The 25,319-nt window shown below is 56.6% G+C and overlaps 1 protein-coding gene across 2 annotated transcripts in view; it reads right to left on the bottom strand.

The window, feature by feature from the left end:
* Window positions 1–25,319, bottom strand: part of FBLN1 (fibulin 1) — an 81,442-nt gene that overhangs the window by 27,903 nt on the left and 28,220 nt on the right. Inside the window, exons 6-15 of one of the 2 annotated variants that reach the window (XM_065945311.1) lie at window positions 24,148–24,249; window positions 23,408–23,545; window positions 21,930–22,067; window positions 17,608–17,751; window positions 16,391–16,519; window positions 15,511–15,636; window positions 12,729–12,848; window positions 11,769–11,900; window positions 9,672–9,795; window positions 1,636–2,080 (exon numbers count right to left, since the gene is read on the bottom strand). In XM_065945311.1, the coding sequence (XP_065801383.1) occupies window positions 1,726–2,080; window positions 9,672–9,795; window positions 11,769–11,900; window positions 12,729–12,848; window positions 15,511–15,636; window positions 16,391–16,519; window positions 17,608–17,751; window positions 21,930–22,067; window positions 23,408–23,545; window positions 24,148–24,249 (1,508 nt within the window). In that variant the 3' untranslated portion in view covers window positions 1,636–1,725. Of the gene's footprint in view, window positions 1–1,635; window positions 2,081–9,671; window positions 9,796–11,768; window positions 11,901–12,728; window positions 12,849–15,510; window positions 15,637–16,390; window positions 16,520–17,607; window positions 17,752–21,929; window positions 22,068–23,407; window positions 23,546–24,147; window positions 24,250–25,319 lie in introns of those variants that run through there. The other variant, XM_065945302.1, reaches the window with a different exon arrangement.

Genomic DNA, 25,319 nt, shown 5'->3' with positions numbered 1-25,319 from the left:
AGGCAGCAGGGGTTTGGGAGCAAGTGCATGCTCCTGAGGCAGGTTACCTGCTGCTTCTGTCATGGGGCACGGCACACGGTGTTAACTGTATACCTGTCCTCTCCACTAGACAGCTATGTGGACCCCTTCCCCATCTTCTTCCAGGCCCTTGTAGGAAGGACTTTAGGCCCCTCCAGTATCCTTTACTTGATTCCTCTTGACATTCTCTTCTCCCTTTCATGTTCCTACTTGAAAACAGCATCAGCAGCCACAGAAATGCTAGACGTGCAAAGCGATGTTGGCAGGAAGTCATCCACTCCCTCAACAGCCAGGAACAGAGCACCTACGGATGCGCGCGCTCGCCAGGAGCTTAGGGACACAGCACTGAATGAGGCCGACTTGGTCCCTGACGCCCCGGAGCCTTCTGGATGGTGGGGGAAGCAAAAGTGAAACACAAGCAAGTGGGACCTGCAAACTACGAGGAGCATCACAAAGGCAGAGTCAGGAGAAAGGCTGACAGAAGAAATATAACCCACGGGTGTCCAGGGAGGCCCAGTGGCGACAGGAACACAGTGACTGAGGTTCAACCAATATTCAGGCCAAGGGTGAAAAAGCATGTGCGAAGGGCCTGTGGCAGCAGAGAACTCCACAGTGTGGTTCAAGGGAAGCGAGGCAAGGGAGAACTTCTGAGGCAAGGCTGGAGGTGGATGCCAGGGATAAATGATGCTGTGCCTTAAGAAACACACTGGAGCTTGGCTGGGATCGTGGTGGAAGACGTCTTCGCAGAGAGGCAGACTGATCGAGGCTCATGTTGGCGGTGTTGTGACGGAATGGAACAGTCAGAATTGTGCCATCAGCAAACCAAGGTTTGAAGACCAGCTTCGTGACCTTGTGCACATCACTCACCCCACCGAGTCTCTCTGGGGACGACACACCTGCCCCACAGGAAGGGAAGCAGCGCACATGAAGGCCCCGGGGCTTACTGAGGGGGTCCCATGAGCGACACATTCATCAGGCTCCCTTTGCCTCCTCCTGGTACATAGCTGGGGTCCTCCGTGGAGGGAACCAACCTCCCTTAGGTAAGGGCTGCATCTAAAATGCTGCGATCATGTTCAGTGTTCTTCCACAAGTTCGGGCTTCTCGTCAAGACAGAATGGAGGGTTTGAGTCTCAAGATGGAGCTTTTATGGTCTCGGTTAAAGGCTCAGCTCCTGGTAGTACAGTGAGGAAACCAGGCTGGGGCCAGAAGACCTGGCTCCTAGACTGCCTCCTGCCATACACAGGCCACATTGCCTTGGCCAAGCCTCTCCCCTTCTCTGGGCCTCAGTTTCCACATCTGTGAAGTGAGAGGGGATGGAGCTCAGCCATCCCTAGGGGCCTCCATCAACCTCGTCCTCAGGGCTCAGCACAAGTGGGGGACAGAGAATCATCTCAGATCAAACACCCGGCCTCGCTCTGCCCTGGCCTGGGCTCCCTGGCAGTATGGACTGTGACTCCCACGCACAGGGGCTCCTGGGCGCAGATCCCTCACGGAAAACACTCCTTAGCCACCCTCGGGGGCGCCAGGCAGTGCTGGGCTCCCCCTTCCCACCAGGAACAAGCAGCACAGATACACCCGACCGCACCAAATAAAACCAAGGCACGCCAGCCATGCTGTGTGGGACTGCCCGCTGATCCTTTATTGGCATCCCGGAGGGGAGGGTGGGGAAAGCAACAAGAGGGGCCCCTCACGGCCCAAAGCGCGTGCTCAGAGCTCTGCGGATACAAAGATGTAAAGCTTGGCCACAAAGGAGCTGACGGTGCCGTGGCGGGAGAGGTCCATCCTGACGGTCAGGAGCATGTCCCTGGGCTCGGGGACGGGCTTGGTGAGGGCCACCACCCCGCTGTGGTGGTTCACCTTCCGGGTGGTGAAAAAGCCCTCCTCGTTGCCGCCGGTGATGGCCAGCTGCATGCTGTCCCCGGGGACGACACTGGAGGGGCCCATGCGGAAAACCACGGCGGGCACTTGGATGTTGGTGGGGAAAGAGAGGTGGTAGTAGGTTATTCTCAGAGGCAGCTTGGGGCACTCCTGATTCTCATGGCAAGGCAAGCGCTCACAGCGGCTGCAAGAAAAGTGGACAGAGACACAAGGAGAGGGTTAGGGCCCATTCAGCAAGCGGAGAAACAACAGAGCGGGGGCGGGGTAAGCGGGGGGCCTGCTGGGCGGGGCCTCCCGCCGCCCCTCTGGCCAATCAGCCAGCGAGAAGAGCACCCCTCACTCACCTGTGGGAGGTGTCGGGGACCTCCAGCCGCCGACTCAGGCACTAGCCTCTTCCAACACCCTCGGGGGGCGCTGGGGGGGCTGGGGTCGGGGTTGCGCCTGGAGCAAGGTGTGTCCCCTTCTCACCGGCAGAGCCCCACCCCAGGCTGTCCCCACCGGGCACACCCTGCCCTCTGAGTGTCGTCCAGGCTCCCAGCTCCTCGCCCAGACAGTGATCAGGGCGACACTGGGCGGCCGTCCAGGCCAGCAAACATGGCTGCCGCCATTTACGGAGCACTTGGCTATTCGTCAGCACGCCTTTGGTAGAGTGATCACACCCACACTGGGAGGGGGCATTGAGGGCCATTTTTCAGATGAGGAAACTGAGGCTGAAAGAATCAGTGGCTTTCTTGAGGTCACAGAGTGTGTAAGGAAACTAGATTTGTGCTCAGTCTAGTATTTTCCTGTCTTTCCTCACTAAAGCTTTGTACTCTAGGCCCAGTTCCCTGCCTGTATTCACAGGACCAGCCAAGGCTTGGGACAGAGATGAAGACAGGTCCTACCTTCTGTGACAATATGAGGAGCGGTTTTAACTTCCTGTGACAGGATGGAGACACGTCCTAACCTCCTGTGACAGGTCCTACCTTCCTGTGACACGATGGAGACACGTCCTAATTTCCTGTGACAGGATGCAGACAGGTCCTACCTTCCTGTGACAGGACGCAGACAGGTCCTTCCTTCCTGTGACAGGACGCAGACAGGTCCTAACTTCCTGTGACAGGATGCAGACAGGTCCTACCTAACCGTGACAGGAAGCAGACAGGTCCTAACTTCCCGTGAAAGGACGAGACAGGTCCTAACTTCCCGTGACAGGACGCAGACACGTCCTACCTTCCTGTGACAGGACGCAGACACGTCCTAACTTCTTGTGACAGGACACAGACAGGTCCTACCTTCCTGTGACAGGACACAGACAGGTCCTACCTTCCTGTGACAGGATGCAGACAGGTCCTAACTTCCTGTGACAGGATGCAGACAGGTCCTAACTTCCTGTGACAGGACGGAGACAGGTCCTACCTTCCTGTGACAGGATGCAGACAGGTCCTAACTTCCTGTGACAGGACGAGACAGGTCCTACCTTCCTGTGACAGGACGGAGATACGCCCTAACTTCCTGTGACAGGACGAGACAGGTCCTAACTCTCTGTGACAGGATGCAGAGAGGTCCTAACTTCCTGTGACAGGATGGAGACACGTCCTAACTTCTTGTGACAGGACGAGACAGGTCCTACCTTCCTGTGACAGGATGCAGACAGGTCCTACCTTCCTGTGACAGGATGAGACAGGTCCTAACTTCCTGTGACAGGACGAGACAGGTCCTAACTCTCTGTGACAGGATGCAGACAGGTCCTAACTTCCTGTGACAGAACGGAGACACGTCCTAACTTCTTGTGACAGGACGAGACAGGTCCTAACTTCCTGTGACAGGATGCAGACAGGTCCTACCTTCCTGTGACAGGATGCAGACAGGTTCTAACTTCCTGTGACAGGAGGGAGACACATCCTAACTTCCTGTGACATGATGGAGACAGGTCCTAACTTCCTGTGACAGGATGCAGACAGGTCCTAACTTCCTAGGACAGGATGCAGACAGGTCCTAACTTCCTGGGACAGGATGCAGACAGGTCCTAACTTCCTGTGACAGGATGCAGACAGGTCCTACCTTCCTGTGACACAATGGAGTCAGGTCCTAACTTCCTGTGACAGGATGGAGACACATCCTAACTTCCTGTGACGTGATGGAGACAGGTCCTAACTTCCTGTGACAGGATGGAGATAGGTCCTAACTTCCTGTGAGAGAATATTTATTGCTCCTAAGTTCCTGTGACAGGATTATGAGGATAGGTTTTAACTTCCTTTGACAGAATAAAGACAGATTCTAACTTCCTGTGACAGGATGGGGACAGGTTCTAACCTTCTGTGAGACGATAAGAACAGGCCTACCTTTTGCCTCTTGAACTCCATCACAATGAGAAGGCAGCTGCCTTAGAAGCAGAGCCAAGGTGCTGAGCCCCACAGGACTTGACAGAGCGTGTCCCAGGAAGTTTCGCCATCTTAACTGTGCTTGGATTCTCCAGTTGGCAGTATCTACTACTGTCCTTGTCTTCCATCATGCCTCCATTTCAGCTTTTCAGTTTCCAAGCCTCGTGCTGGGTGACCAGAACTTATTTAACACTTGGCATTTATTGTTAGCAAGCACTGTCTCTCTTTACATCCTATGTCCAGGCTCTTTGTCAGGACTCACTCACTGGAATCCTTTCATTTACTTGGCCGTTCACCATTTTGAGCTCTTAGAAATGGCAGCCCTAGGAAGGAGCTCCACGCTAGTAAAGGCATGCGACAATCAGGAACACTGAAGATGAAGGTTTTGTTCGGGAGCTAGCCGACAGGCAGAGAGCAATGGGAAAGAAAGCAGGTGTGGGTACTGCTGAGGGGCGGCCCACCCCCACAGACACCCAGGTCCAGGCCAAATGGGGGTGCGCCGGGTGACTGTGGAAAACCACGGAACATGCCTGGCCTCGTGCTGGGTAAGTCAGAGTTCCTCCTTCCCCAAGCCCCCCTTGCTGTCCCACATGATTCTTGTTTTACTAACAGGAAGACCAAAGCACTTGTCCATGACTCCACAGTCTGTACTGAATGGCAGAGGCAAAGTTGGCCTGATTCTTTGTGACCCCACGGACTGTAGCCCGCCAGGCTCCTCTGCCCATGGGATTTCCCAGACAAGAATACGGGAGCGGGTTGCCATTTCCTACACTAGGAGATCTTCCTGACTCAGGGATCGAACCCATATCTCTTATGTTTCCTGCACTGGCAGCTGGATTCTTTATCACTGAGCCATCTGGGAAGCCCCCACTTCAAAGGCTGTGTGTACACACACACACACCCAGCTGCTCTGGGAAGCCCTCACTTCAAAGGCTATGTGTACACACACACACACACACCCAGCTGCTCTGGGAAGCCTTCACTTCAAAGGCTATGTGTACATACACACACACACACACACACACACAGCTGCTTCAGGAAGGGCCTGGTAGATCTGGCCAGCAGGTGGTGCTAGAGTCTCCATCATGTGTGTTAAATTTTCCCACGTCTCCCACGTCCAAGATCAGGCTTTTCACTTGCCAGATGATTAACACGGCATGTGTGGAAGGCAGGGAACGTGAGGTGTGTGTGAAGTTCTGCTATCGCCCCCACAGCCATCATACACCAGAGAGCAGAACACTACTTCCTCCCCGATGGTCTCCACACCCCCGACCCCACAGAGCACCCAAGTCCTTCCTCCCTCTGGGCATTTCTGGGCCCGGCTCCTTCCAGAACACTCCATTCCCACAGCTCTTTGGCTTCGTCTCCAGTACCCAGCATCAGCTTGACACTCACTACATGCTTTATATTAATAAACGCGCACAAGTAAATTCGGCCCTGATTTTCCTGGTCAGTTGCAACTTCAATGATCCCACTCTGCTCTACCCCATACTTACTAAAAACGTCCCAGGAAGCATAACTACTGCCTCTGGCAAACTGCCTGTCAGACCGGGGGCGGCACTGAAGCCTTTGTCAGCGGGTGTGTATCGATGGAGGAGGGGCCGTCGCCACCGCATCTATCACAGAGCAGAGGAGGCCCAGAACCCGGGGACCACCCACCTCGGTTTCCATCTCAACCCGCATGAGAGAACAATGTGCCCCAAGTTTTCAGTTCAACGACTTTACTCAGGACACCCCAAGTTCCACGAAAATGCAATTATTGGAAGTCACCACACACCAGAGAAGAAAGGTCCTCAAGGCCAGCGCCTTCTCCCGGGAGGTATGGCCGCCTGAAGCTCAGAGCCGTCCCCGCCGGCAGTTCCTGTCCAAGCCCCGGGAACTAGCCAGGGCAGGTTGCCACCCACTCCGCTCACCGGAGTCACACCCTGGCCCCGGGAGCTGTGCCAGCTAAGGCCGCCAGCCTCCCCCTGGCCCCAGCGTCTGAGACCCTGGGCCTCGGGGTCTGCCCTGCTGAGGGGGTAAAGAGGATGTTTTCGGTCCTATCCCGGGCTCAGGGACACTTTGAATATCCCTGCTGTGGGGAGGAGGGAGCTGTGTGGTCAGGATCTTAACAGCCCGGTCAGTCCTTGGGGCCCAGACCTGCGGTTTGTGGCCCGGCCTGCTGGGTCATGCTCCAGTTACCGCCCTTCGGCCGCCGGGGAAACTGGCCAGAAGGAGGCTGTTTGTGGAGAGAGAGAGAGAAGGCTGAGGCCCAGCGACAGAGAGAGAAAGAGACAAACTCAAATCCTGCTCCCTGAATGTTAAACCATGGAAGTGCCGGTTCCTGGGTCCTTTCTAATACAGCGCTTTTAACTTGTAAAAATTGCTTTCTGAAGGTCAGATAAATTCTTTAAGAGGGTTTTTGCAGAAATAGAAAAGGGCCGTGAAACAGAAAATTCCAGTCTGAGGAGTCCGCAGGGCTGAGAGGCTCAGCTTCGCCTCACCTGGCACTCTGGCTGTGTCCTGCCCACATCTACACGACGTGTCAGTGGCCCTAAGCTATCGGGGCCCCTGTGCTCCCAGAGATACAGCCCCCCCGGTACATGACAAGGCAACCAAGACAAGGCCCCCACCCCCCAAGGCCTGTCAACCGAGGATTCCAGGCCCGGCCCCCACTTCCTGCGCCCAGCGCTGGGCTCCTAGCTGGCCCATGATTCCTCGACAGCCCTTCAGAAGCCAAGTCTCGTCTTCCCGTCTGAGGACCAAGCGACCCTAGACCCGGACGGTCACACAGTCAGCCCACAGGCACACAGTCAGCCGCAGAGTCACAGCTGCAGTTGCTCTGAGGAACGTCTGGATTCTGAGGATGAGAACAGGGTGGCTGGTGGCCATCCTCCTCACCAGCACTCTGTTTTCCAGGCACGACGCTGGCCGTGGGCCGGGCACCCGGAGCGTCACAGTTAATCCTCAAGGCGCTGACAAGTACGTATTGTCAGCACGTGTCACAGAGGAAAATGGGCCCCAAGGTGACCAAGACCCCAGATCACGGCACCGAGGAACAGGAGAGCCAGGCGGGGAGGGCAGGATGGGAGTCCCGGCCTGGTTCCTTACTCCTCCAGGCAGATTCCCAGGTTTTGTCCTGAACCAGACACCAGGGCCACCGTCTGCCTTCCTTCCATCCATAAATACTGGCAGTAAAATGTGCCTGGGGGCACCTACCCGCAGCCCCCCAGGCTGAACCCAGAGCGAGCCGTATCCCCACAATCGCAGGTCATCCAACAGGAACCCAGAAGGCGGACACCACAACCCCTTTACAGCAAGAAGTTCACGGGACCTGCTGACGGTAAAGGGCAAGGGCAGGGGACCTGGAACGGACCGAGCTTGGGAGGCAAACCTAAGTGAAGCTGCCACCAAAGCCAGATCGTTCCAGGATGCCACAGCATCTCCATGAGGCTTGAGAACAGTGAGGGGTCACAGACCGGACCCTCAGGGCAGAGGACACACCTTTCCCAGCTCCACCCACCTCTCAGCCTCTGCTCCGGCCACTGGGTGGCGCTGGCAAGCAGCACCTGCTCAATGGGTCCAGTCTTCCCTGGAGGGGCTGCTCGGAGCCTCAACCCCCCACCCCCACCTTGACCGTGGATGGTGCCCACTTCCTGCGCTTAATACAGACAATGACGGTGCTCCCTCCTTATCATCCCCCAGGGGCAGGGTGATGAACCCAAGTGATGGGGACAGACCACGCCCTGGAGCATCAACCCCTCAGTCAGCAGGCGTGGTTCCTTGCTGGGGCACCCCATTTCCTGGCTGGAACTCCTCTGTTGTCCTTTAACACAGGTCCACGCCCATCCCACCCTCCACTCCCTCCCTCTCACCAACTCTAAGTACCCCTGCCTTCCGTTCCCGACCCCGACGCTAGCGGGAAGCCCTCCTTGATGAGAGCACACCTGTACTCTGCCCATGGCTGTTTCTGCACGGGCTCCTCCTGGGCTCAGAGCAGGGCACCGGGGCCCTCTGCGGGCCCACTGTCTGCCCAGGTGCCTGCACACAGTAGGCTCGCAGTGAACAGTCCCCAAACAAGTAAAGGGCCGCCCCCAGCTGCGGCGCGGCGAAGGACTCCACAGCACCCACGTGTGAGGACCGGGGCGGGGAGCCAACCGCAGCCACAGTCTCAGCACGCGATGCCAGCCTGCCCACCCCCGCATCGGAAGCGTGAAGACCCCGCGCAGGGCAGCCTCCTCCTCCCCGTTTGCCTTTGTGACTGCACCTGAGTCTGACGTGGACAGCAACCAGCCCATCTTCCAGAATCCTCGAACCCAGACACAGACAAGGGCCTGGGAGAGAATGAGGGAGCATGGACAGACAGACAGGAGCAGCTCAGCCTCAGAAAAAGGACATGATCGCTCTTCCCGGCTCAGGAGCACCAGCACTGCCTCTTGTTTAAGCCCCCGGCTCTTGGAAGGCTGAGTGCTGGCAAACCCAGCCCTGGGGTGGCTCTTCCCTACTGGCAAGAAGGCCTGCTGGGGAAACAGAGAGGGTGGGGCGGGGGCGAGGCCAGAGGCTGAACATCCCCGAAGCTGCGAAGAACAAGAGCGTCTCCTGCTCTAGCTTTAGGCCAGAACAAGTACACACCAGGGCCTGGGACCCTTGCCCCAGATGGCGGGAGAAGCAGGGCCAAGGTCAAGAGGCCGAGTCTCCCAGGCAGCCTGGTTGGGTGCTGGCTCTGCCTAGGACAGGAGGGAAGGGATCCCGCATCCACGCTCCTGAGATCGGCTCCCACCAAGGAGCTTTCCCTGAAACGATCTCTGGGGGCAGGAAAGGAAGCCCAACCAACAAAGCAAGGGTTGGGGTCGTGTGTGGCGAGACCAGAGGGTCATCACTGCTCCCTGAAGAGCAGGGTTTCTGGACACCCCAGCAGACATCCCGTGGCCTGAGAGTCAGTGAGCTTACAATGACACATGGACAAACAGCTTCAAGCTGAGAACCCAGACCCTTCTGTGCTGTTCCCACACCATCACTGGGCCGGACAGAATCTGGTTTTCAGGTGTGACCCACCCGGAGTCATCGCTACCCCCATCCGAGTCGGCACGCTCTGCCTCCTGCATCCCACAGAGGTGGACACTGAGGTCCAGGCAGCTGTCCCTTGCCCAAGGCTCCACCCCAGGAAGCAGAGGCCAGGTTTCTGCCTGGCTCCACGTGCAGGCGGGTCAGTGAGGAGGCCCGCCGACCGTCAGCCCGTTTGAGGCCAATTTCCTTCTCTGAGACCAGTCTCGCTGGCATTTAGGTGCCTGAGAACCAGGGATCCTTGAGTTTCCCAAGACCCATGTGGGAGGACACAGCTCACGAACACCCCCTTCCACCTCGTGTAGGCCGGGAGCCCGGCCCCCAGGAAGGCCGACACAGACAGACGACCGCGGGGCCCCAGGGACTTACGTGTCTGTGGAGCGGCGGTAGTTCTCGGGACACTCGAAGGCCAGGCAGCGGAAGCCGCCCTGGATGTTGAAGCAGGTCTCATTGATGGAGCAGTTGTGGATGCCGGTCACACACTCATCAATGTCTGCAGGAGACCCCAAGGCAGCACGGTGAAGGCTGAGACCCCCCAAGCCATCCCCGGCCCAGATGGGGGTGCCCAGGGCTTGGGGGATCGGGCCATCCTTGCCCTCCGTTGGCTGCTCTCCTGAGCACAGCCCCGCGCCAGCTCTTTTGTTTATAGGAGATTTAAATTTAATTTACCGACTATTCATGATCCCTGGAGTGAGCATAGTAACAACAGCAACCTCTAAATGATGGCCCTTGAAGTGTTTTACAGGAAACACTTGATTCTCAGTATAATTAAATGAGGCAGGTACTGGTTATTATCCTCCTTTTAGGAGGAGCTCATGGGCTTAAGTGACTGGCTTAAGGTCACACATTTTATAAGTGGGGGACCTGAGCTTTGAACCCAGGCAGCCAGCACCTCTCCAAGGCTCTCAAGGCACATCAGCCTTACCTCACATGCCACTTCTAACATCTGAGGAGGGAACAGGCAGAAGCCACTAGCCCCACGTTACAGATGAGGAAACTGAGGCGGAAAGGGAGTCTATGTTGTATCCAGTTTCCAAAGCCAGTGACCATCTGGGTTGGACCAGAACCAGGCCTGGGGCACATCAGGAGTCGTCCCCCACCCCACAACTGTCTGGGGCAGCCAAATGTGGGTCCAGGGGACATCACCATACCAGAGGCATCAGCTGCATGTATGCGTGCTAAGTCATTTCAGTTGGGTCTGACTCTTTGTGACCCCATGGACTGTAGCCCACGAGGCTCCTCTGTACATGGGATTCTCTAGGCAAGAATACTGGAGTGGGTTGCCATGCCCTCCTCCAGGGGATCTTCCCACCCTAGGGAGCAAACCCATATCTCTTTTGTCTCTTGCATTGGCAGACGGTTCTTTACCACTAGCGCCACCTGGGAAGCCCTGAGGCATCTGTGAAGAGGCGCCAAATCCTGACCATTGGTAGCAAAAACAGCAGGCCCCAGTCTCAAAGCCCGAGAGAGGCTCAGGAATGTGTTTTCGCTGTGTCTGGCAGGACCCCAGGCTGCGGTGAGGGCGCCCGGCCAGGTCATCTGCTCCTTCAGAAATGTGCAAACAGAGCGACTTCCATCCGGAGCTCTGGACAGCCGAGCAGTCCCTCCCAGCAAACGCCGCAGCTCCTGCCGCCTTTGATCACGGTCTGCAGACCCCCTTCATGACCAGAAAGGACACCTGCAGAACCCTGGTCCCCAGAGCCTCTGGGCCGCCAGCCCTGTAGGAGGCTTGCTGCAGGGGCTGGACAGTCCCAACCTCTGATTCAGCGGCCGCAGCCATTGCCGAGGGCAAGGCCAGCACGCCCGTTCTGGGGTTGCTCATTCACAAATATCTCCTTAGCTCCCCTCTCAGTAACCCAAGAGACAGTGATGCGATGACCCCTGGCGTGTTCTTAGAACTGGGAGCCGAGTATAGGATGCAGGCCTCTCACCTTTCATTTAGCCGATCCCTGGCCCCTGCGGGAACCCGGGCCATAAAGTCCTTCAATACAGAGACCTCAGGGTGGGGACTCACCCTGAGGTCCATCCCCCTGCCAAAGGGAGACCAGCGCCCTGGGACGGAGGCCTGCACCACCGGCTCCCTGCTTTGGGCTTAACTCCTGGCAGGGCCTGGGTGTGTCGAGTGACTTAATGAGAGACTAAACAGCAAAGCTAAGCTGTGGGGTCTGCTGGGCATCGAAGTCCTGCCTCCTTGATGCTGGGCGTCTTCCTTTTAAAGGCTATCAGCCCCACTTCCGGCCCCCCCGGGGCCGCCTGAGGCAGAACAGGAGGACTCAGAACCCCCGCTGGATAAGTGTGCCGGAGTATGGGAGACCAGGGTGCCCGTGGGGCGAGGACACATCCAGGATACAGAGTCGTCCCCCCGAAACGCACCCCATCTGTGCTGTGGCTGCTGGGCCTCAGGCTCCCCCCGCCCCGCGGAGCCCCGAGACGGCCCGGGAGACCCTGGGGCCCCGCCCCGCTCACCTTGGCAGTTGCGGCCGTTGGGGGCCAGCCGGTAGCCGGTGGAGGGGCAGCTGCACTGGAAGCTCCCGGGGACGTTGATGCAGCGGTAGGAGCATATGTGGCCCCCCGTGGGCAGGGCGCACTCATCGATGTCTGCGACGGCAAAGCTCACCCTCAGCATCCGTGTGGACCCCCCACCCAGGCTGGGCTACATCCCCCAGTGGGCTGAGCTGTGACCTGGAAGTCAGCCCCGAAGGTGAGCTGGACACAGGGGGTCTCAAAGTGCCAGGGCTGGGGCGGCCGCCGAGACCATCCCGCCAGAAGGGCGCACTGAGTCCCAGAGAGGGAGAAAGCCTAGCCTAGGGCCACATGGCAAGTTCTTGGTGTGAAGTTTGCGGGGCAGGGAGAGGGAGGCTGGGGAACAAAGGGGAGCCAAGGGCTTCGGAATGGCACAGACAGAGGTACCCTCCCGGCTCCATCCTGATGCCATGATTATAAACGTGCTAACAGACACACGTTATATAATAAAAATAGGAATAACCTTACAAACAGCTGCCCTGTGAGCACCGACATTGTGCCAGGCATGTATGAAGTGCTCTTGAATCATCATTTGGTTTTATCCCCTGACCACCGGGTAAGTGTGGGCTGAACCCGGATGTTACAGAGGAGGGTGGCCCAGGCCCCATGAGGGGCTTCTGAAAGGCCAGAGGCCGAGGGTCGAGTGAGGGATGTGCCTCCTCGGCCCCGCCTCCCCCACCCCTGCCCTGCTCGAGGTCCGGGCGGCACCCATGGCCATCACCACTGTTCCATTTTATGTCACTAAAGAAAATCCGGGAGTGGGTTTCCTCCTTTACAAACCTCACTCTCAACAATGGATAAAGTCCATCCAAACACATCTCAGAGGAAAGAAACCCAGGCCACTCGCCAGCCAGGAGGAGCGGGGAGTGGGGGACCGGAGAGAGGCACCCTCTCCCCGCTCACCTTCGCAGGTGACCCCGTCCACGTCGCTGAGCTGGTAGCCTCGCCGGCAGTAACACTGGTAGGAGCCGTAGACGTTGGCGCACTCCTGGCTGCAGGGGCTGCTGTTACACTCGTTCACGTCTGAAAGAGACAGGGTCCCCGAGGCCACTGCTCAGAACTGAGTCCCTGGGCTCCTGGTCGAGGGGGCCATGATCTCCCTTGAGTTAACACACACACAGAGGCAGAGGCTACCACATGTAGGGCCAGGGACCTGCCTGAGGTTTCCCCAAGGGAGAGAGGCTCCTACTCCAGCCCCTCAAGGCTGGGAGCTCCGGCATCTCCCCACCCCCGCCACTGCCAGCTTCAAGCCACACCCAACCTGCGGCTCTTGCTTCTGTTACCTTTGACTAGAACAGGGATCAGCAAACTTCCGGCCCACCACTTGTGTTTGCAATAAAGTTTTATCGGCACACAGCCACGCTCATTCCTTTGCCATAGTCCACGGCTGCCTGTGCACTATAATGGCAGAGTTAAGAAGGTACAAGGGACGCGGCTGGCAAAGCCTAAAATATTTACTGTGTGGCTTTCAGAAAAAAAAGTTTGCCAACCTCGGGCCCAGAAGTCCCTTCTCACTTTTGTTTACTGCTAATTCTTAGCAGGGCAGGAGGGGTGAGCAGGGGAGAATGTCCTTTACTGTCTCAGCCCCTCTCACCCCTGCAGCCCCCCATGCCTGGCCCAGCTGTCACCTGACCCCCAGCACGCTTGGTCACCTCTGCCCAGTGTGGTATCTCATCACGTCCCAGAGACACTCCCTGAAGGCAGGAACCGTGTTCTCGCTACACACCTGGAGCAGAGAGTGCTTTATGACTGCTCACTGGTGGAATAACACAGCAAGGCTGGCCGGGCCCTGGTTTGGAGCAAAATCGTCCACTAACAGGTATGAGTGTCTACTATTCAGTCGTTTAGGAGTCATCACGGAGAGCACAAGCCACAAACAATAATAACAATGATGCCAGCAGTCTCCACGTCACAAGCGTGTCATCTCACGCGGGGCACCATGAAACACTGGACAGGCTCCATTGTGTTTCATCCTCATGACCCCTATGAGTGGTATTAGGTGGGTCTCACTAGCCCCATTTTGCAGATGAGGACCCTGAGGCCCAGAAATGCCAAGTTACTCTCAAGACCATAAACGTGACAGAGCTGGGATTTGAACCCAGGCCCGAGGGACCCCCCCCCATCCCGCCATGCATGAATCTGGTTCCTTGTTATCACGTTTGTGTGTCGGGTCTGGTTCCTGGGGACGAATCCCAGAATCTCAGGGGAAGCCTAGCACCCAGGAGCCCCTCATACTGTCCATCCTTCAGGGTGAGAATTACATGCTGGGGTACATCCTGGCATATCTGTGATCATCCTTCTTAATCCAGAATTATAAGACCTGCCGTGTCTGGAGGCTGGCTCTACAGGTCAGCCCCTGGGAACTGCGCTGCAAAGAAGGGAGCTTGTGAGGTACTGCCGAGGGTGGCCAGAAACCCTCAATTTCTGCTGACCTCCTCACCTAATTCCTGTATAAGATATGACATCCACTGAGCACCTACTATGTGCCAGGTCCTCGGCTTATCATCTCATCTCAGTCCATCCCATCAGAGGGAGGCAGTGTTATTCTTGGCACCAGTTCGAGTTGGTAGAATCCACCCACCAGAGACCAGACCAAATGTCAGCACCAGCCCCAGACCATGACCCTTGAAATGCCTGCCTGGGAAAGCTCTACGCTGCCAAAGAACTTCCTGTGTGTTCCAGCCCACGCCGGACTGTAGGCCCTGACCTCCCTTTCCCTTAGAGGCATTTACTTCAGAAAACCTGCAGATGTAAACCCTTCCTCTGTGCCTTTGAGATGTATCTTCTGCAAGCCAGGAGTGTCCTTCTGAGGACATGGGAACCAAGCCTTTGAAATGCAGTCAAGAAGAGGGAGCCCCCCCTCAACTCCCACACTCTGCAGGAGGGTCAGAGCCAGTGAGCAGACACAGCCGGCCTAACTGCACTGACCGCCGACCTCAACATCCTTCCGTGCGGCTCCTTAGCAGGCCCCAGCATTTAGAAAGTCTGCACCTTTTGTCTTGGTGAAGTTAAGACCAGTTTATGCCAAACTCTCTCTCCTCTATTGCAGAAGTGTAAATAAAATCTGTCTTACCACTTTAAACAAGCATCCAACTTTTGCTTCCCTCTGTCATTATTGTTGTTTAGTGGCTAAGACATGTCTGACTCCTGCGTCCCCATGGACTGTAGCCCGCCAGGCTTCTTTGTCCATGGGATTTCCTAGGCAAGAGTACTGGAGTGGGTTGCCATGCCCTTCTCCAGGGGATCTTCCTGACCCAGGGGTCGAACCCACATCTCCTGAATTGGCAGGCAGATTCTTTACCACCAAACCACCAGGGAAGCCCCCCTCTTTGGCATAAACAACCTCATCTCCCCCATGAGGACACTGAGGCTGGTGAGGTCAGCCACCCCCCAGGGTCACGTGAGGAAGGCGGTGGGTCAGATGCCCTTGGATTCCACACTCTCAGCCACATCCCACTCGTCCATCCTCATGTGTGCACAGGTATTATTGGCACTCCCCGGACCCGGGAGAAACAAGCAACTTTTGAGAGGCATCGCTCCTGCCGACACATCATCTGATACGTGTTGGGGTGCAAGTGAGTCGTTCCCAAGAGGGCCTGCCGGGAGAGCGGCGGGGAGGCAGGCAGCTCGGGGAAGAGGAGCGGATGCAGGCCCAGCGCCCCCCGACCCCACGGCCGGCCCTCACCTTCACAGGAGCGGCCATCGGAGGAGAGCCGGAAGCCCATGGTGCAGCTGCAGTAGTAGGAGCCGGGCGTGTTCTCGCACTTGTGGCCGCACAGGCGGCCCGGGTACCGCCGACACTCGTTGATGTCTGAAACGGAGCGGGCGGGCGGCTCAGGCAGCGTCCTCCCTGTCAGCTCGCGACCTCTGTCCCCCACCTCCTCTGCCCTCCTCTCCCGGGGAAAGGCGCAGTGACCGGTCCCACAGCAAGTCAGCGGGGGCACTGGGACCACCCTGCCTCTCTGCCCACTGGGGAAGCCTCGCGCTCCTTCCAGGACAGTATGTCTGGGCATGTGGCCAACCACCCAAGCCCTCCATCCTGGAGCCCAAGGGAGGGTCTTCTGGGACCCGACAAAGGTGTCGTGGGGCTGAGCAGGGGAGGCCAGGGACCAGCCTCTCCTGAGCACCCTGGCTTGGGGGCGGCAAGCGTCCACCAGCAGGATCTGTCCTGGTTCCCCAGGTTCGGGTCACCATGCCATCCCAGGTTCTCATCGCCCAGAGGGAGCACACAGCTCTGGGCCCTGCGCCCTGCAGGTCAGCGGTGACTCTCTGGGAAATCACAGACTCTGGGGCATCTGTCCAGGGGGCTGGAGTCTCCGGGCTAGCAGAGCACCTGTTCTACAGGTGGGGAACCTGGCTTTCACCCGGGAGCACCCCTCAGAAGCTGCATGACTGGAACTAGAGTGGGGGCCTCCCGATCCGGGTCTCTTCTCCAGCACTGTCTGGATTCAGGATTGTGAGAGGTCAGGAGTAGACCACGGTCACTGCAGGTGCAGCCAGGGCTGGTTCTCCTTGGTGTCACTTGGCCAGCCGCCCCCCGCCCCCGCAGGGATACCCACACATACCCACACACGTCCTGCTGATGCCGTCGAAGTAGTACCCGGCCTTGCACTCACAGCGGAAACTTCCAGGGGAGTTCACACACAGGTGCCCCGGCCCACAGGGCTCAGAGGGGGGAGAGCACTCGTCCACATCTTGCAGAAAAGAAAGACACATTGAAAACCCTTTAGTGTGGGAGGGGGCATGATCAGAACGGAAGGCAAGGAAGGAGCCTGCTAAAATGTAACTGACAAAGCGGCACCATCTAATTCTTCAACGTGATTTCCCAGATTACGTCCTGTGCACTGGGGAGACAGCTGACTGGACGCAGCCTCTACCCTCAGGGACTCCTGCTACTGAGAGCCAGCAGTGGCCCCAGTTAAGTAAAGCAGGAAGCGCCGCAGGACTGGGGAGAGGCTGAGGAAGGAGATCTTTGCGTGGCAGGGATCTGGGCAGGATGGGCGCAAGATGCCTTTGCCTGAACCCACAGGAAGGTAGGAGCAGGTGGCAGAGGGATCGATGCAAGAGCAAAAGTCACACAGACAGAGACGGGCAGGGCTTGTTGGGGGAGCAGCAAGACCTGTTCCATTTGGATTAAAAAGTTTGTGAGCTTGGGGTCAATTCAGGAGGACTGAATTGTAAGCAGGGCTTCCCTGGTGGCTCAGATGGTAAAGAATCCGCCTGCAAAGCAGGAGATCTGGGTTCAAACCCTGGGTGGGGAAAGTCCCCTGGAGGAGACCATGGCAACCCACTCCATTATTCTTGCCTGGAGAATCCCATAGACAGAGGAGCCTGGCAGGCTATAGGGTTCTTTAGGGTCCTTTAGACCCCTATAGGGTCCTTTGCGACCATAGGGTCGCAAAGAGTTGGACACGACTGAAGCGGCTGAGTACCCTCGCACATGCACGAATTCCAAGCAGGAGCATCAGTCCTCTGTCTGCCCCAGTGAGGAGCCATCACCAAAGGGAGCTCTGAGCAGGAAAGGGTGAGAGAGCTTCCAGCTCAGAATGAACGGGACAGACTTGAAGGGGCAAAGCTGGAGGCAGTAGGTGGGCTGGCATTCTACTGCAACGGTCCAGGCAATAGCCAGTAAAGACCTAGGCTTGGAGACCAGCCATGGGATAGATGAACAGGTGCACACAGCTTCCTTTGGGGATCTGCTCTCTCCTTCCAGAGAAGCGAGGGTTGTGCTGGAGCAGACAGAAAAGTTCATTTCAAACTGGCTTTCTTTTTTAATACCAACCAACGCAGCGGGTTCCCTCCTCGTTGAGATGGTAGCCACGGCCACAGTTCGGCACGTTCTTCTGGCACGTGTAGGAGCCCTCTGTGTTGATGCACGTCTGCCCAATAGGGCATGGGGCACTGATACTCAAACACTCATTGATATCTACGGGGGGAAAGACAGACGGCAGGGTTAAACCTGGAGGGCTTTCCCAAACCCAGCACCCAGATCTCCAAAATACTCCCATCTCCCTCCTCTTTATAAAACCACAGATGGAGTTAAGATGATGCACTCGGCCTGGGCCACATAGCACAACCTCCCCACTGGCTTCCAGATTTCAGTAGCACACACCACCTTAAGCACCCCTTACCGGGCCCATCTCCCTGCCCCTAAACCCTCAACACCTCCATCTTCCACTGCACGAAAGCCAAAGCCACCTGCCTGTGAGTCCCACCCAGTGAACTTGGCAATTTAGGTGCCATCCTGGGTTCACACGCTCCACATGGTCAATGAGTATCTTCCCTGAACTGAGCAGGGGTGAGGAACACAGACGTGGCAGCCCCCTCCGTGTCGGCACTAGTGTTGTGGGCGCCTCCAGTGACTGGCGGGCCCCGTCCGCCTCCCAGCCACGTGGCCGGTCTGTCCTGCAGCCCAGCCTCCGGCCTCAGCCTCCAGAGCCACTCAATCCCCTCTCTGGGCCTGCCTGGGGAGCCATCGCCCCAGTCTGCCAGGTGGACATGCCTCTCATATAAGCACAGCCTCTGGGGCACAGCTCCCCTGACGTCCCCATCCCTACTCCGGGGTCCGGGGGGCTCTGTGTGAACTCAGGCCCCGGGGAGGGGCAGCTCTGAGCTCACGGTCCAGTGGGCTCCCTCCCTGACAGCACACCCCTCTGAAGGGAGACTCCTGTGACGAACACAGGCCCAACACGTGTAAACCAACCAGAACTGGGTTTACATGGCTGCTCATGCTCAGCCCTGGTGCAAAACTGCAGAGTGAAATTCCTACCAGAAGAAGCCTTCTGAAAGGGCCTAAAGGTTCTCCAAATCACCTATAATCATCGGGGGCTAAGAGAAGGGGGCGATGGTGGAGGACCAGCTGTGCTTCTGCCCTCACAGCCCGGCCCCATCCTCCCCAGACAACAGCCAGCCCGGCTCCCTCCTCGCTCTGTCAACAGCCTTTGTCAGGACGGTCTCACCGGCACAGCACTTGACAGTTTACAAAAGCTTTTGTCTCTAGTCCTGCCCTCGACCACTACATCGAACCCACAAGACAGGCTTACAGGGATTAAAATCTGCATTTTAGAAACAGGAAAGTCCCCGAACTCAGGCCAGAGCCAGGCCCACTCAGTACAGAACCAGGGTCTCCTGCTTCCCGGCTGCGACAAGGGCCCTGAAATCTGGGGTGGGCACAGCCCGCCAGCCACATCCAGCCCACTTCCTGTCTTTGTAAATTCCGTTCTCCTGGAGCACAGCCAGGCCCGAGCTTTTATGCATCGTCTACGGCCGCTCCCATGTGGCTGTGACAGCCCCTAGGGTCAGTGAGGTTGGTATTTATGCTCTAGGCCTTCAGAGAAGAAAGTTCGGCCGTGTGTCAAGAACTAATGCAGCGTTCAGAACCGACACCGCCACCTTCCCCCAAGCCTTGTGCACGCCAATCAGATCTACAGCTCCCAAATCCTGCACCACGAACACCGGTGGCCCTTGAGAAAACCCGCGCCCCACAGAAGGGTGAGCTCTCCAGCCTGTGAGCGCCACAAGGCAGGGCCCAGGCCATTGGGAGGGAGCCAATGAATGGGTGGCCGGGAGAGGGGACAAACAGCAAATAACAGACAAGGTCTCAGGAGGGTGCGAAGGCCTCGTACAAGCCTCTTAGGGCCCCACATGGGAAAAACTCAGATGATCCCAGCTGTCAAGGACCCCCGCTCGCTCCGTTTAACCCATGACCACAGAACCCAGCACCCCTGGAGTGGATCAGCCATGCGGGCAGCCCAGTGCCAGCCTCTTCCTCATCCTCACCAAAGCAGAAAGGAAGATGGGCCGGCGGAGGGAAACTGAAGAAGAGAGAAAACCTGGAGAAGAAATGATAGTGGCCAGGCCCTCGATGACCAGACCTCAAAGGCCTAGAACATTCTATGCTTTGTGACTGGGAAGGAGGCCTCTGCCCGTGAAGACCCGCTCCCATCCTGCGCGCTGGTCCCCTGAGTGGAGTCCTGCAGCTACGGGGCCGCCCGGTGTGTGGCCAGAGGGGAACAGACAGGCTCCCGGGGCCCAGGGCTGGCTCCAGAAGCCCCAGGAAGATGGTTCTGGCTACACTCGAGGTCAGAGTTTCCCACCACAGGTCAGCGTATCCTGCGGGAGGGAGGGCGGCATCGCAGCAGTGTGCGAGCAGGGAACCCAGGATCGCGGGTGGCAGAGGGGGACTGCCCTGGCCCCGAACCGTCCTGACACCCCTCCTTTTCCCTCGATTCACTTTCTTGTGAAGGTTTGTTTGGCACGATAAAAAAGATGACGTAAAGGTACTGACATGAAATGATATCAAAACACATCAGTAGGTCAAAAACAAAGCAAGTGGCAGAACTGTCTGGTCCCACTTTGAATAAAAACAAAAGTCTAGGACTCACACGCATTGCCGAGCAGGGAAGAAGCCGTCCCTCTCTACGTTTGGGTTTTGCTCGCTTTTTTACAAATAAAGAGGGACAAAACTTTTTAAATCAATAAGAATTTTTAAAAAGAAAAGCTCCTGAACTTGGTTGCAAGGACTGTGGGCACACGAAAAGAGAGACCCCTCTAGGATCTCCAAAGACCCAAGTTCAGGGAGTGGGGGGCGCCGGGCTGCGGCCAGTCCTGGCCCCCAGCTCCTGCTCTGGCCCCTTCCCCTGCACAGAGGGGCACCCCCAAACTGGGGTGGGGGTGGGGAGTGGGAAACCGGGGCGAAGTCGAGACTTGCAAATGCTCCTTCTGTGTGGAACTCGGGCTGATTTCGCCATGAGTCAGGGTTTCCAGCCCTGACAGACGCGCGCTCCTCCGCGGAGCCCCCTGCGAGCCCCCTGCAAGTCTGGGCAGGTCCCTCCCGCTCCTGGCCCCGGGAGAGCGGTCAGCCTCCTGCTCCCCGGCCCCCTTCTTTGAGTGACGACAGCTTGGTGGGCAGGGAGCTGGCGAGGGGCCAGGGCAGCCAAGCTGAGGCCCCTACCGCTCAGACGCCTCCCGTGTAAAGGGGGCATTTCAGGAACAAAGACTGGGGTTGGCTGCAGATAAAATCACCCCCATCCTAAAGGGCTGCTGCTGTTTGTCTTTAAATATCCTGGGATGGTAATAAAAGGGGGCAGGGCTTTCAGTCCAAACCACCATTCCAAATCAAAGATCGATACAGATTTATCTGCAAGGGCCTGAGACAGACACAAGATAGAAAGTCTTGGTCCCTTGTCGTGGCGCTGCCAGCCTTTCCAGGGGGGTGACAGGGCAGCCCCAGTAGCATGGGTTCTGGCTGGTGGCACCTGCAACTCACAGGTGACCCCTGGATAGCCCCCTGGATAGGGGGACATCTGTCCGACTTCAAGGAAGGACCCAGAATCCTCTGCTGGGGCAGAGGGCAAGGACAGGTGGCAGACCTGGACTCAAATGCCAAGAGCATACAGTGATCCAGCCAGGTGGCGACTGCAGAAGAAAGCAGGCCCACCTCCTGTCTCCTGGGCTGGTCCCAGGGCAGCGGTTAGTTTAAAACTAACTGAGGGCTTCCCTGGGGCTCCCAGGTGGCGCCAATGGTAAGGAACCTGCCTGCCAATCCAGGAGACATAAGAGAGGCAGGTTCGATCCCTGCATCAGGAAGATCCCCTAGAGAAGGGAATGGCAACCCACTCCAGTATTCTCGCCTGGAGAATCCTATGGACAGAGGAGCCTGGCAGGCTACAGTCCATGGAGACGCAAAGAGTCAGACACTACAGAAGTGATTTAGCATGCACGCACAGACTCAGTTCAACACCAAGTGTCTCTGATTTCAAAACTCAAGCTCTCTTGAATGCATCGGAGATTGGTAAATTAGACCCCTGAGGCCCAACACAGCCTGTCGCCTGTGTTTGTAAATAAAGTTTTAATGGGACACAGCCCCGCCCACTTGTTTACCTAACTGTGGCCGCTTGCCAGCTGCAACCTGCAGAGCAGAGGGGTTGCAACAGAGACCGCACGGCCTGCAATGCACCATTTATTATCCAGCCTTTTATAGAAAAAGCTTGCCAACCCTGTTCTGTCTACCCTGTGCAAGGCCCTGCCTCCTAGAGACAGGGCCCACGGCCGGACGGCTCCCCTGCCTGGCGGACCCCGTGAGCCCTGGCAGCGGTGCCTTACCAATACAGTTGCCTAGAGCATCTTGTATAAAGCCACTCTTGCACTGTAGCTTGGGTCTGCAGCGGAAGGATCCCAGAGTATTCTGACAGATAAAATCGGGGAGGCAGTTATGAATACCACTCTCACACTCGTCAATATCTGGTACATCATAAAAAAAGGAAATTGTTAGCAAGAGTCCTGCCAGAAGCATCTTACAACACTTTAAAATCACAAGAAAACTTTTTTCTTTTCTTTAAATGCTCATTATTCAGACTGTAACCCAAAACATTCCAATAAAGAGGTCACATACAAGAAGAGCCTTAGCCAAACAGTGCTCGTGTTGCTAAAGACTATCCCCCCAAGGCTCTTATGATGCAAATTTTCTGTTATATAATAAATAACCCAGACATTTTCCTGGCAATAGGTGGTTTGGTTTGGTTTGGTTTTCATTTCAGGCTAAGCACATGTTTAGTTTTAGATTATAAAGTGATGATGATCTTAGTGGCAATAAACACAGTCCCTATAAACTTATTCATTCTTCAGTCCTTGCAATATTCCAAATATTAACAATGGTGACTGTCATGACTGAACGTGTTGGCTGCCCTTCCCTTGAAGTTCATGGGCTGTCAGATGTTCAGAAGTGTATATTCAGCTGGCGGGGCCCCTGGGTTCTCGCGGTCCAAACCGCCCAGTGAGTCTGCAGGGGTGGGGAGCACCGAGCTCGCCCAAAGGCCCTCAGACGTCAGGAGGGTGTGACTTGCTTTTGAGTTACCCTCATAATTCAACCAACGTTTTTACACAAGTGGTTTTGTCGTTCTGAAGGGTTGGAAACCCTCAGCAGAAAACTATGTTCTAACAGATCCTCATCAAAGGCTTATCTGCCAAATAACATCTATGGTTTGGCGGGGAAAAGCCAGCAGCCAAAAATGTCATGCTTTTTACGCAGCGGAAGGGAATAAGCTTTGAACTTCAAGGGAGGCTGGAATCAGATGGATGGCAGCTGTTGTGCAAAAAAAAAAAAAAAATGGGGGGATGGGAGTAGAAAGCACATGTGAGCACCTGAAATTCATCTTGGGTCTTGTTATTTTTAAATTGCTTTTAAGTCCTTATTCTTACATAGTTACAATATTGCCTCCCTTTTATGTGTTCTGGTAGTTTGGCCACAAGGCATGTGAGATATGAGCTCTCTGACCAGGGACCGAACTCATCACACTTTCTTGCACTGGAAGGCAAAGCCCCAACCATTGGATGGCAGGGATGGCCCCGGTCTCGTTTTTAAATGATCGTGCTTTGAGCCTTTTCAGAAACCCAAACTCTCCACTGTCATTAACTCAGCATGACGGTAAAGAAGCTAAATCTTCTCTAGTGACAGGGCCGGCCGGTGCCCCAGGCAGTCACCAGGGGACACAGCATGCGGAGCCCGGGACCCCCCAAGCCACTTTCTTATCACATCACATCTGCTCCCGGGGCGAGGTTCTGCGACTCGGAGCCTGTCGTACCTTTGCAGTCATTGTCCTCTGTGAGCTCATAGCCAGTTCCGCAGCTGCTATCACGCTGGCAGCGGAAAGAGCCCACTGTATTGATGCAGGTTTCTCCGAGCCGGCAGTTTTGGCTGCCCTTGATGCACTCATTGACATCTAGGAGAGACACAGACAATGCAGGAGTAATTGGCAAGGACAACCGATCCTGACGCGTCATCAGAAGGAAGGGACCAGGAAGCAGAGTGGGGTCAGTTCTCTGCATCCATCAAGTCCCCCGGGTCTGTGATAGTTACGCTCTGTACCAGAGTGGAGCCCTGGGTACTCCCCACCACAGCAAAAGGAAAGCAATGGTTTCTCTCCCTGGCTGATCTATTTCAGGTCTATTGCTCCTTCTGAGCATCTGCTCAGCAAGCTCCAGGCCCCGAAATGAAGTCGTGTGACCCTAGAGACTCCCTCCTATTCAGGGCTGTCCCCTCCCTCCATCTCCCCCATCTCACAGATGAGGGGCCAAAAGAGGCTGGGGATGCCCCCAGGGCCACCCAGCAGATTCTGGACTCAGAGCCCGGTCAGACCCCAAGCCCACCCCCTTTTCCCAGCCCAGTGTTCACATTCTTCTGGCTGAGAGCCCTGGCTGCAGGATATTGGAAAGCTGGTCCTGGGCCATAGTTCACCTACGAACAGGGCCCCTAGTTGTGCAAAGCGGGCCCTGCCTGAGTGTCAAGTGGAGGCAGAGGCTCTCGGAGCAGGATGACATTTACCTTCACAGGAGACGCCGTCTGGGAGCAGCTGGTACCCCACAAAGCAGGAGCAGACAACTTCCTCCCCCGTGTCCCGGCACTGCTGTTTGCAGGGCCCGCCGCCTGGAATCAGACCAAACGTGAGCGGAGACCTGGCGCACCCAGGGACTCCCTGGTGATTTCTCTTTGCTTGGACGGGGCCAGAGGAACTGCCCTCAAGGGGTACTGATGCAGGAAGGCAGGCTCCCCAGGCTGGAGCCCACCGCAGCCTTCCCAGCAACCCCCTTCCCATGGGAGACCCCCAAGGTCTGGCCCTGATCTGACAGATGGAGGGGTGTGGGGGGCCCCAATGCCCCATTTCCACTGCCACTGCTTCAGTTCCGGCCGCTCACTCACTTGGTACCCACCCCTCCAACCACGCTTCCCATAGGGCAGCAAGCGAGATGCTCAAAGAGCTAATCTCATGGGGACAAACCTCCACCAGACAAAGATTCCACGAAATAAAGTTTGGACTGCTGCCCAGGGCCTGCACGGCCTGCCCACTTCTCCAGCCTCTTCCCCTCTCCCTGCCCCTCCCCCGACCCTGCGCCCAGCAGGGCCTGCTGCTAGGGGTCTTCAAGTCTCTGCTCCAGTTGCCGCAGTCACCCCACCCACGTCACTCCCCTGGCTAGTCCATCCTGGCCCATTGCAAAGCAGCTATCCCCCCTCCTCTAGGAAGACCCTCCCACGCTCCCCAGGATTATGGGTCTTTCTGGGGCTCTCTGCTCTCCCTTCCCCCACCTGAGGCTTCGGTGCCAATTGTCATTGTAACAGACCACCTTATTTTGTGATTAAACTGGCTCCCTAATTAAAGCCCAACCACAAGGCAAGTCACTAAATGTCCTCGGGGAGCAGACCTGCCAGTCCAAACGTGTAGGAATGTTCCATCGTGAGAAATAAAGTCTTATCTTAAGGAAAACAATGCTGTAAGGCCCCACTGACTTTAAATTTGAAAGGATCACTCTTATGGGACAATGGGATATTACAGATGGTATGGCTGGAGATCCAGGCCACAAAATGAAGTGACACTCACCCGCATCCCTTAAGGGGCGCCAGCCTTGGTGGTCCCTGCTCAGAGTGACCCCCCATAGAGTTATCAACTGAGTCTGTGGGCCGTGATTGAAGGGCGTTGAATGCTAGCTTCTTCGCTACAA

The sequence above is a fragment of the Muntiacus reevesi genome, chromosome 1 (assembly GCF_963930625.1).
Source record: "Muntiacus reevesi chromosome 1, mMunRee1.1, whole genome shotgun sequence".
Classification (NCBI taxonomy): domain Eukaryota; kingdom Metazoa; phylum Chordata; class Mammalia; order Artiodactyla; family Cervidae; genus Muntiacus; species Muntiacus reevesi.
The sequence above is the reverse complement of the archived record's forward strand: the minus strand, read 5'-3'. Positions and strand labels throughout refer to the sequence as shown.